Source organism: Cygnus olor, chromosome 21, assembly GCF_009769625.2.
Source record: "Cygnus olor isolate bCygOlo1 chromosome 21, bCygOlo1.pri.v2, whole genome shotgun sequence".
In the NCBI taxonomy this organism is placed as follows: Eukaryota; Metazoa; Chordata; class Aves; order Anseriformes; family Anatidae; genus Cygnus; species Cygnus olor.
In genome coordinates, this window is record NC_049189.1 from 8,032,120 (window position 1) to 8,043,886 (window position 11,767).

Here is an 11,767-nt window from a genome sequence, read left to right on the forward strand (position 1 = left end):
ACTTCGGTAAAACTCCTGTAGGGTTTGATGCCTGTGTTCGAGCGTGGCTTCCAAACCGTCCCCTTTTCTGTCCCTGCCCAGGTTCGTACCCCTCTCCCAAGGCCGGCGCCACGCTGGTGGTCTACAAGGACCTGCTCGTGCTGTTCGGTGGGTGGACGCGGCCGAGCCCTTACCCTCTGCACCAGCCGGAGAGGTTCTTCGATGAAATCCACACGTACTCGCCCTCCAAAAACTGGTAAGAGAACCTCTGGATTCGAAGCACGGGCTTTGAGCCCTGGAAAAAGTGTCTGCAGCGCAGCTGGAGAGGTGCCCGAGGCGTCTCCGCAGGCCCGCCGGGACTGGCTGGTAGGGACAGGGGAGCTGCGCGCGTTCGTGGGTGCCAAGGTGTGGCTGAGCCCGGCGTGTCTGCGAGGCTCCCTTTCAAACAAAAGGAAGGCAAGGCATCGCTGCTCGGGCCCGGAGACTCGCACGCACTGCTGTCTGACACCTCTTGGGTGGTGCTCGCTTCCGTGTTGCTCTGGACCTGTACCGAAAGCCTGCCAGCACCACCCCAGTGCTCTTTGGAACATCTTCGGGGCGGGCGGAAATCTGGGTGCGAATATTCCCGGCGCGTAACTCATCTGGCTGCGAGCTTGAGGTCTGCCTGAGGAAAGTAAGGGAGAAAGCCTTAGCTCCTGGAGGTTTCGCTTTTTGGTGGTGATCCGAAATTCAGGCGAAAGGCGATAAAGCAGGTGTCTGTGCTGTTGTAGAAACCTCTCTGCCTCTGCAGCTCCAGCAGCGAGCGAGGAGGTGGCAGGAATTTTCCCTTTAAACAGCATCCAGCTGATTTTAGACCACACTTTCTCACTGATGCTTGTGTGAGAAAGGAGCAAATGCTGTATCAAAGCAGTGAAGGTTCTTGCTCCTCTTTCATTGAGAACTTTTAATCATCAAAAGTGTCAATTATCCGATGCACTTCTGGGCAGTGTCGTTAGAACGCTGTAATTAAACCGCGTTGGAAATAATTCAGGGCAAACTTAATTGAAAGGGGCGATATTTCCAACTTGGCCTTGTGACTTTGTCATGTTTTAAAAATGTCGAGCACATTAGTACTTCTAATTAGTTTCGTTATTATTTGGATCTTTGTCGGTTTTCCCTGAGGTTTTCCTCTGTAATGCTTTCTCGAGGACTTTGCTGGCCCATGGCATTTTTCATTTTGCCATTCATCCAGGACCATCCTTTCTGACCCGGTGCTGAATGTCTTCCTCCCTGTTCCCCCAGGTGGAACTGCATCGTGACCACCCATGGCCCCCCTCCCATGGCAGGACACTCCTCCTGTGTCATCGAAGACAAAATGATCGTCTTCGGAGGCTCACTGGGATCTCGGCAAATGTAAGCGTGGAGCGAAGGCGTCTGACGAGTTGTCCTGCGAGCAAGGAGTGTGTTGTGGTGGCCGTGGGATAGCAGTTCGGAAAGAAACCTCCGAGGGGCTGGGCTGCGAGACCCTTTTCAGCAGGATCCCTGTGCAGCAGTCAGCACCAGCAGCTCGGTGCGACTGCCCGGGCTGCAGATAAGCGTGCCGCCGTGGTTGTCTGTGCAGCGCAGCGTGACTCAGCGCTGCCAGCGCCTCTCAGAGCAGGGCCCTGAACTGGGGCAGCCGAGAGGAGGTGAGGCGTGTGGGAAGGTCACATGCGGGTGCAGATCCGTGTGTTGATCGGAGGAGTCTGAGATCATCCTGGCTGCTCACCCTGCCTGCCCTCGCGCACCGCTGGGCTGGTGCTCGCTGCCGGCCCGCTGCGGGGTCTGCCTGCTGGCTTGCTGCACCTTTCACCTCCCGGTGCAAATTCCCTCGAGGCACCAGCCTGCAGAAAACCGATTCTGTGATAAAACCTCCGCCCTGAATCAGCATTTTGAAGCCCCTGAGGGCCTGGTTGTGCCGTCAGGAACCAGGAACACTGCAGCCAGGTGCTTGTTTGGGACTTGAGCTGAGCGCTGTACCTGTGGCTCAGTGTTTCTTCTCTCATCCCCGCAGGAGCAACGACGTCTGGGTGCTGGATCTCGAGCAGTGGGCTTGGTCCAAGCCAAACATCTCTGGGCCCAGCCCTCACCCGCGAGGTGGCCAGTCTCAGGTGATGCTCTCCTTCACTGACTCAGCTCCACGGCAGCATGCACTGCCAAAGATAAACCCGACAGAAACCAGGCACAGCTGAATTTCCAGCTTCCAGGCAGCTCTCTGTGGGTCGTCCGAAAGCTAGTGCCCCATTTCTAAGTTACCTTTGCAGTCTTTTGCCCGCCAGGCCCTTGTTTTCTCTAGCCCAGCTGTTCTGTGAGATTGCATTTTTAATCTCCCTAACGCTCCGGTAGATACTGCGCTGTGTCTTGCACATGACTCAGAACCGTAATGAGCATTTCTAGAAAACAAATTGCTGTTTTACCCATCAGAAGAGAAACAGCTACCAAGCCCCGTGGCGTTTAAGATCAATGAAGTGTTATCACATGTTGGTTTTGCTTGGGGGCCCTTTTAATTGCTCCCGTCTCCTGATCCTTGGTTCAGGTGACTAAAGATTGTACCCGCTGAGTGCATGGGTCTGGTGGTGCCTGTTTTAGTGCCTGTTTTAGTGCTTGCCCAGGGCAGGGAGCTTGTGGGAGTCACCTGGCTCAACACAGGTGTCTGCCGCAGCTGGCAGCCCTGCCTCCCCTTCACAGTCCCCAGGAGGACACTCAGGGATGCCTAGTGCCTGACTGGCCTCAGCTGGATGGAAGCACCCCAAAGAAATCAGGTCATGCATGAAAGAGGCTTTCCCTCCATCCAAAGAAAGGGAGAGGAGGGGACTAGTTACCCACTGTGAGCATCTAACGCACGTTGCTACAAGCCTGTGGCTTTCCAGATGGTCCTTTCACCCTTTTTGGGAAGAGGAGCACTGAGTCCTCTGCTGTTTGCTCAGCTTCAGGGACGGTAACTGCTCTCGTCTGTAAAAGGGACCGGCTTATGAGCCATTTGGGACAAGGCAGTGGGGCGAACTCTGTATCCCGCTTTGCCTTGGGCCCAGCAAAACCGGCTTTCCATCCTGGCTCCACACCTCATCCCCAGGCAGACAAAATTCAGCAGCATCTGTGCTGCTGAGAAGCCGTAACCCAGCTCTGCACTCAGAGGCCTTGCCGAGAGCACGAGGGACGGCTTCGCATCCTTCCCGGTCTGAAACGCTCCGCTTTGCCCTCCACAGATTGTAATCGACGACGAAACCATTTTAATCCTTGGTGGCTGTGGTGGTCCCAACGCAGTAAGTATCCTGCAGGGAGCAGGGGCACAAAGCCACACGCATCCTGCTGTGCCTGTGAGTCCCGGGTGCTGGCTTGGGCAGCGGGGGGCTCTGCGCGTTACCTGGGTGGCAGTTTGTCCTGCGAACCTAGAACTCCTGGTGTAGACTTCCCAAAGAAGTTGCTACTTCTGCTGGAGCTGCCTTTTGTTAACGAAAAGCACCCCGGGAGTTACCAGAGCAGCTCGCTGAGGTTAACTGGAAGAATTGTCCCTGATTTTGTACTGGGACAGAAGAAGTGGATGAAGGGACTTGTCCATGGCCACAGTAGGGTGTAGTCACCCCTGGGTGCTCAGATCCCAGTCAGCTCACCGTGCCTCTGTCTGCAGCAGCGAGGCAGCTGCACGGCACCGTTTCTGCCCCCGATGGGATGATCCCGGCAGCAAGCTGCTCTCCTGCATCTGTCACGCTTTTCTTCCCAGCTGTTCAAAGACGCCTGGCTGCTGCACATGCACGCGAACCCCTGGACGTGGCAGCCGCTCAAGGTGGAGAACGAAGACCACGGAGCCCCGGAGCTGTGGTGCCATCCTGCCTGCCGGGTGAGTCTGGCTTGGGACGGAGGCAGCGGGGTCTCTGGTCCGACTTACCCCTGTAGGCCTTTGCCCAGGATGCCCCAAACCCCTTCCTTTTTGCCCCAGTTCCCTCCCCGGAGCTCCAAGGGCCACCCTGCAGTTGTAACCCGTTACCTCCTCTCCCCTGCTCCAGGTGGGACAGTGCGTCGTGGTCTTCAGCCAGGCTCCCAGCGGGAGAGCCCCGCTCAGCCCCAGCTTGAACTCTCGCCCCTCTCCCATCAGCGCCACGCCGCCCGCCCTGGTGCCCGAAACGCGGGAGTACCGCTCCCAGTCTCCCGTCAGGAACACGGACGAGGCTCCCTGCGTGAACGGCCGCTGGGGCACCCTGCGGCCCAGAGCGCAGCGGCAGACGCCCTCGGGATCGCGGGAGGGCAGCCTCTCCCCGGCCAGAGGCGACAGCTCGCCCGTGCTCAACGGGGGGAGCTTATCGCCCGGAGCCGCTGCGGCCGGCGGCGCCTCCTTGGACAGCCCCGTGCAGGTCGTGTCGCCCAGCACGCCCGGAGCCGCTGAAGGCTGTGAGCTGAAAGCCGGGCTCGCCCTGGCGCCGAGGCGGGGCTCGCTGCCGGAGCAGAGAGACCTGCGCTTGGGGTCCATCGACTTGAGCTGGGAGCAGAAACCGGCTTCCGTCGTCTGCCAGACGGACGGTGCGGACGGCAGGACGCTCGGCGCCAGCGCGAGGAACCCCCCCGAGCAGACCAACGGCATCCACACGCCGCCCCACGTCACCGGCTCCCTGCCGGGGGCTGTCTCGCCCGGCGCGCTCCGCAGGAGCCTGGAGGCCGTCAAAGCCCTGTCCTCCAAAGGCGCCTCGGCTTCTGCCGCCCTGAGCCCCCCCCTCGTGGCTTCGCCGGGGTCCCCAGGCAGCCAGGGTGCGGGTGCCGAGGCGCGGCCGGGCCCTACCCAAGGCGAGGGCCATTCCCTGCCGCCCATCGCCCGCCGCCTGGGCCACCATCCTCCGCAGTCCCTCAACGTGGGGAAGCCCTTGTACCAGAGCATGAACTGCAAGCCCATGCAGATGTACGTGCTGGACATTAAAGATACCAAGGAGAAGGGACGAGTCAAATGGAAAGTGTTCAGTAGCAGCTCCGTGGTGGGGCCGCCCGAGACCAGCCTGCACACGGTGGTGCAGGGCAGAGGGGAGCTGATCATATTCGGCGGCCTCATGGACAAGAAACAGAACGTGAAGTACTATCCCAAAACAAATGCCTTGTACTTTGTGCGAGCAAAGAGATAATGTGGCCCGAGCTGTGCACCACCACCACCTCCCCTCCCTCCCCGGGGCTCTCCCTCTCCTTTCAAAGTCTGTCGCGCAGGCATTCAAACTGTGAATTAGGGCACAACAAACCAATAAAGTCCAAGCAAACCTCCAGTGCTGCCCGCCCGTTCCCAGTAAGACCCCAGTTAAGTGAATCGTGTTTACAAGTAGGGAGGGAGCTCCCTGCCCGTAGGATCCACGTTGCTGTGCTCACGCAGGAGCTCTCTGCTGTGACCTAGGCCAAGGATTTAGGGTGAGCAGGTAGGAAGCCTGCCATCCCGTAGCCTCTTGAGGTTTTTTTGTTTGTTTGTTTTCTTCTCCAGGGGTTTGAGAGGCCTCGTATCTCTGAAACTCTGTGGAACACGAGTAGCGGTGGTTTTATAAGAACCAGCTCAATACCTGCAGACAGGAGGCTGTTAGCTCGTGTGCACTGATTGTTCCCACGCTTCAAGTATGGCTCGGTGAGGAACATAACAGCAATACCTGAACAGAAAGCTTCCAGCACTGCAAGTTGTGACCTTTGCTCCAAACAAACACGATGCCTTTTTTGCCTCTCACCCCTTTGGCCTGACAGTCTCGTTCCTGTCCTCCGTGCAGGACCATAAGAAGGAAGAAAGGACAGTTTTGCGTTGAAATGCCAAAAATAAAAAATAAAAAAAAAAATGAGGATCGGATGGGCAGGACTTGCTTTCGCAGCCCTCGCCTCCTTGCCTGGCAGCCTCGGTGCTGGATCTGTGGCGCTGCGCGTTCCCGGCAGGCTGAGCCGAGCTGCCGGCGCAGTGAGTACGTGTTTGGGAACGCTCGAAGCAGCGGCGCAAGGCAGCTGCTGTCCCTCCGTGCGCCTCGGCGGAGATGGAGCGCCCCTGCTCTGCCCCGGCTCGGTGCCGCGCTCTGAGGACGTGCTGAAACCGGGTCCGAATCTCAGAAATTTGGGGTGGGGAGGTGGTTCCTGCAAGATCCCGACCCGATTTCACCATCTGACGTCTCCGGCTGCTGCGTGGGGGGTTCAGCATCGTTCTGGATCCCACACAGCAGAAAACAGTTTGCTCCAAAAATCACGTTGCTCCACCAAACCAGAGATTTGGCTGCCCAGGCCCTTTTAGGCTCGGAGATTCCATGTCCGTGGACGGCCCAAACACGTACACAGCTTTTCTGCGCTCGCTGAAAGCAGCACCTCATAGCCTGGGAACGCTTTTCTTTCCAGCCAAAACGATGAATATCGGTAACCTTGAGCATGTGAGCGGCAGGGTGGGCCGGCATTAGCCTTGATAGCAGTAACAAAATCATCTTTGCATGTGCCTCCTTCCGCAAAGATTAAAACAAAGAAAAATCCAAATGGATTGAACCTGTGTGTCCGTCTGGGACAAACTTCCTTCCTTCCTTCCTTCCTTCCTTTCCAGCTCGAGATGGGGGGGTGAAATGGGCAGATTCTGCTCAGTTTTGGTCAACAGCGCGTGCCCAGGACTGGCAACTGCCGGCATCTCTCACCCAACGCCTGAAATAGCTGAGAAGTAGGAAACTCGCCCCAAACCGCAGCCCGGCCCGCCGGCAGTGCCATGACGTGGTCCCCGTCCTTCTCCGTGCCCACCGAGCTTTGCTGGCTTTGGCTCGTCGGAGCCGCGTCCCCGGGAGGGGTCAGGGCTGGATGCTTTCTACCCAAATCCCCCCGCCCCGCTAAAAGGGGGCCCGGGGAGCCCTGCGAGCCACTTGGGGCTGGGGCAGGGCCCGGGGGAGGGCGATGCCTTGTGCGCACCGTTTGGTGACAGACCTCTGCTGAAATCCTCCCCGCGCCTCGGGAGCGCCCACCGCGATGTCCGGCGCGTTCCCCTCCTGCCTGCATGTCCTGGCATCGCCCCCGGAGCGAAACAAAGCGGGAATTTGGGGCCGCTGGCGGTGGGCGCGGCTGTGAGCTCGGGGCGTCCCCACGAGGGGCCATCGGTCCTCGTGCCGCCTGCGCCCTGCGTCCTCCACCAGCCCCAAATCCCCCTCAACCGGCCCCAAAACCGCCCTCCCCTCCCTGCGCGTCGCAGGAAGGCATGTTCTTGCGATAAAGTCCTCGGAAACGATAAATTCCTCGGAAACGGCCCCGTTTTCCCCAGCGGCGCTGGTGCTGTGAGGTCCCCCCGCCACTCAGGTCCCCCCGGCGCTGGAGGCTCGGCCGCGCGTAGGAACGCGAAGTGATTTCGGTGATATTTAAATCTGTGTACATTTATTTTTTTTTATGTTTTCCCCCTTCCTGGATGAATTTTTAGCGGTTTAACAAATAAAAACTGAAGAAACGGACGGCTGCCGCCTGTGCTTGGGGGTGTGCGGGTGGACGCGCCGCGGAGGGATGCGCCTGATGTCCTCCCTGACAGTTTGGGGTGAAAAGAGCAGCTTTTGGGGCTCCTGGTTGGCAGCAAGGCAGGGCTGGGGGCACACGGCTCCCGTGGGGGGGGTGCTCAGCCACCGGGGCACCCCTTGGGCCCCGCTGCCTATGGGGCTGCCGTGCCCCATTACCCGCAGCTTCGGGGGGGTCCCGCTGCCTGTGGGGTGGGGACCCCATAGCCAACGGGGTTGGGGCGTCCCACGGCCTGCAGGGCTGCACTGCCGCAACGTGGAGGGCTGGGGGCCCCACAGGGCTGCGTCCCCCCAACCTACAGCCCTGGGGTCTCCTGGAGCCCGTAGGGCTGTGCTCCCATAACCCATATCTCTGGCGTTCTTATAGCCTATAGGGCTGCGCCCTCAACCTACAGCTCTGTGGCTTCCTGGAGCCGGTGGGGCTGCACCCCAGCCTATAGCTCTGGGGTCTCCTGGAGCCTGTGGGACTGTGCCCCTATAACCCATAGCTCTGCGCTTCCTATGGCCTATAGGGCAGTGCCCCTATAACCCACAGCTCTTGGATTCCAATATCCCATAGGGCAGTGCCCCTATAACCCATAGCTCTGGGCTTCCTACAGCCTATAGGGCAGTGCCCCTATAACCCACAGCTCTTGGATTCCAATATCCCATAGGGCAGTGCCCCTATAACCCATAGCTCTGGGCTTCCTATGGCCTATAGGGCAGTGCCCCTATAACCCACAGCTCTTGGATTCCAATATCCCATAGGGCAGTGCCCCTATAACCCATAGCTCTGGGCTTCCTACAGCCTATAGGGCAGTGCCCCTATAATCCATAGCTCTGGGATTCCAATATCCCATAGGGCTGTGCCCCTATAACCCATAGGTCTGGGCTTCCTACAGCCTATAGGGCAGTGCCCCTATAACCCACAGCTCTGGGATTCCAATATCCCATAGGGCAGTGCCCCTATAACCCATAGGTCTGGGCTTCCTACAGCCTATAGGGCAGTGCCCCTATAACCCACAGCTCTGGGATTCCAATATCCCATAGGGCAGTGCCCCTATAACCCGTAGCTCTGGGCTTCCTATATCCCATACGGCTGCGCTCCCATAACCCATAGCTCCGGGGCTCCTACACCCCACAGGGCAGTGCCCCTATAACCCACCCCCATAGGACCACCCCTCCCCCAGCCCTGGGGTCCCCCCGCCGCTCCCCTGCACAACCCCGCGCCCCCTGCGCATGCGCCGCTGCCGGTAGGGGCGGGGCCGAGCCGTGACCCCGCCCCCGTGTGACGTCATCCGGGGCTGCAGCGGCGGCAGGTGAGGGCGGGGACACCGCGCCTTAAAGGGGCCGCGGTGGGACCGGGGGGGGCACGGGGACACCGAGGGGGGGACACGGGGGGGAGGGGAGGGGAGGGGCGGACACGGGGGCTTGGGGGGGACCCGTGGGGGGGCGCAGAGCCCATGGGGGAGGGAACAGAGCATGGGGGGGCGGGGACCCCATGGGGGGGGCAGGATTCCACGGGGGGGAGGCCTGGGACTGGCGGGGGGGGACACGGGGTGCGCGGGGAACCCCACGGCTCGGGGCCCCCCCTGTGCCCCCCAGGCCTGGGCCCCGTCCCCGTGCCCGCCATGGTGGAGCCGGGCTGGCTGCTGACCCCCGCGGGCCGCCCCTACCTGGCCTCCGTCCTGCACAAGAACCAGCGCAGGGTCTTCGGTGAGCCCCCCCCCGGTACCCCCCCACCATCCCCGGTACCCCCACACCATGTCTGGTACCCCCACACCACCCCCAGTACCCCCACACCTCCCCCAGTACCCCCACACCATGTCTGGTACCCCCACACCACCCCCAGTACCCCCACACCATGTCTGGTACCCCCACACCACCCCCGGTACCCCCACACCTCCCCCAGTACCCCCACACCACCCCCAGTACCCCCACACCATGTCTGGTACCCCCACACCACCCCCACTACCCCCACACCACCCCCGGTACCCCCACACCGGGCTGACCCCCCCCCCATGGTTCCCCCAGGCCTGCTGGAGCGCCCCACGCTGCCGCCCGCGCTGGCCGTGCCCACGGCGCGCTACAAGCTCTTCGTGTGCGGCAAGAGCGGCGTGGGCAAGACCACGCTGGTGGCCGCCCTGGCCGGAACCCCCGCGCCCACCGCCCACCGCGAGACCATGGGTATGGCGGGGCCGTGGGGCTGGGGGCTCTCGCGGGGGGCTCTCTGGGCCCCCCAGCGCCCCTGGGGACTCGCCCGGCCTCACCCCGCAGGCATCGAGGCCAGCACCGTGTTCTGGCCGGCCAAGCCACGCGGCGCCGAGCGCCCGGTGATGTTCCAGCTGCAGCTCTGGGACTGCGGGGAGAGCGCCCTGAGGAAGTTCGACCACATCCTGCCCGTGAGCGCGCAGCGGGGGACGCGCGGGGGGTGCGGGCCGAGGCCCCGCGGGGGCGCAGACACGGGTGCGTGATGTACCCCCCCTCCCCCCGTTAGGCCTGCAAGGAGGAGGCGGACGCGGTCCTCTTCCTCTTCTCCTTCACCGACCGCGCGTCCTTCGAGGAGCTGCCGGCGCGGCTGGCGCGGGTGGTGGCCCCCGGCGAGGACCTGCTGCGGGTGGTGGTGGGCACCAAGTATCCTTCCGGGGGGGGGGGCCAAAGGGGGTGGTGGTGGGGTGAGATCGGGCGCTTCGTCGCCCCCACGGGATTTTCGGGGTGCCGGTTTTGGGCCGTCGACCTTGACCCCGCGCCCAGGTTCGACCTGGCCGCCCACGCCGACGTGACAGAGGAGGACCTGGCGGCCTTCGAGGGCACCTGGGGGCTGCCGGTGCTGCGGGCGGGGGGCGCCGGGGGGGGCCGGGGGGGTCTGGCGCGGGTGGCCCCCCTGCTCGACGCCCTGGTGGGGCGGCTCTGGGAACGCGACCAGATCGCTGCCGGCGTCGCCCCCGAGGGGCAGGAGCCCCCCCCGACCTGAACCCCGCTTTGCTGGGGGGGGGAGCCCCTCACTGCGGCGTCTGCCCCCCCTCCCCCAGCATTAAACAGCGATGCTTTTCCAACCCCCGTGGTCCCCTGGTGTTGTTTTTGGGGGGAAGGGGAGGGGTCCCCGGGTTTTGGGGTCTGTGGGGTGGGGAGGCGGGGGTTCGGGGGGGGCTCTGGGGGGGGTGGTCGCTGGTGTGGTGGGTGCTGTCCCCAGAGGGGTGAGGGGGGTGTGGGGTGATGGGGATGGGGGTGACGGGATTTGGGGTGCTTCAGGCCGCTAAGGGGTTGGGGCTCTGGGGGATGCTGCCGATGGGGGTGGGGGTGCTGGGGGTTGGGGTGTTGGGGTGCTGCAGGACAGTGGGGCTGGGGGTGCTGCTGCCGCAGTGTGCTGGGGGGTGCTGGGAGTTGCAGGGGGGGGCACAGACCCCCCCGCAGGGAAGGACCCCCTAGCATCACCCCTGGCCCCCCACATTCCCCCACCGCTTCCCGGCACCCCAAATCCCGGGGGGCCAAACCCTCGGCACAGTTTTGGGGCCCCAAAGCGGGGGGGGGGGGGGGGGGGGCTCAGGGACCCCCCAGCCACTTCACCTCCCTGCCAACCCCCCCCCCAGCCCCCAGGCCCTACAGAAAACCGCCCTTAGTTTTAGCCCAGAGAAGCCCCATTTCTGGCCCGGCCTCGTCCCAGCCGAGGGTGCAGGAAAGGGGGTGCAGCGCCCCCGGACCCCCCCCCCCCCCCCCCCCCCCCAAGCGGCGGCGCCCCGGGGCGCGGTGCGGGGCGGGCCGGGGTCAGCGGGGGGCCGGGGCGCGGCCGGGGGGGGGAGCGGCGGGGCCGGCACAGCCGGTGGAGCCGGCAGCGCCGCGGAGAAAGTGCAGGGCCCGGCCCGGCGCCCTGGGGACCGGCGGGACCGGGGGGACCCCCCCGGTGGGCAGCGGGGGGGGGGGGCGGGAGGGGCACCGGAGGGTGGGGGCGGGGGGGGGGCGACCCCCTCGGTGCCTCTTTGGGGGGGGGTGGATGGACAGAGGGACGGGAGGGGGGGAGGGGGGACGGACGGACGGACGGACAAAGGGACGGGCGGACAGATGGACACGGCGAGGGACGGACGGAGGGACGGAGGGAGGGATGAGCGGGCAGCCGGACAGACTGACGGACGTGGGGCCGGACAGCCGGACGTGGGGCCAGCTGAACGGGCAGCTGAGGGACGGACGGATGGGGGGGGGGGTGGACGGACGGACGGACGGACGGACAGGCGGATGGACAAGGGGGGACGGACAGAGGGACGGCCGGCCGGCCGGGGGGGGGGGGGTGGTGGGGCGGACGGACGGACAGGTGGAGGGAGGGACAGGCG

General features: G+C 63.3%; 2 protein-coding genes across 6 annotated transcripts in view; both read left to right on the top strand.

Moving 5' to 3' along the window:
* The window catches only part of FBXO42 (F-box protein 42), a 49,287-nt gene extending 43,492 nt beyond the window's left edge, over nt 1–5,795 (top strand). For all 5 annotated transcript variants that reach the window (XM_040533802.1, XM_040533803.1, XM_040533801.1 and 2 more), the window contains 6 exons: nt 82–235; nt 1,261–1,371; nt 2,012–2,108; nt 3,204–3,260; nt 3,719–3,835; nt 4,002–5,795. In XM_040533802.1, the coding sequence (XP_040389736.1) occupies nt 82–235; nt 1,261–1,371; nt 2,012–2,108; nt 3,204–3,260; nt 3,719–3,835; nt 4,002–5,102 (1,637 nt within the window). In that variant the 3' untranslated portion in view covers nt 5,103–5,795. The remainder of the gene's footprint in view (nt 1–81; nt 236–1,260; nt 1,372–2,011; nt 2,109–3,203; nt 3,261–3,718; nt 3,836–4,001) is intronic.
* Nucleotides 5,796–8,677: 2,882 nt separating this feature from the next.
* On the top strand, nt 8,678–10,500 carry CPLANE2 (ciliogenesis and planar polarity effector 2). The gene is made up of 6 exons (XM_040533831.1): nt 8,678–8,761; nt 9,048–9,158; nt 9,477–9,629; nt 9,720–9,844; nt 9,940–10,076; nt 10,197–10,500. The coding sequence occupies exons 2-6, from the start codon at nt 9,074–9,076 to the stop codon at nt 10,414–10,416; spliced, it is 720 nt and encodes a 239-aa protein (XP_040389765.1). The 5' UTR covers nt 8,678–8,761; nt 9,048–9,073; the 3' UTR covers nt 10,417–10,500.
* Nucleotides 10,501–11,767: the final 1,267 nt, after the last annotated feature.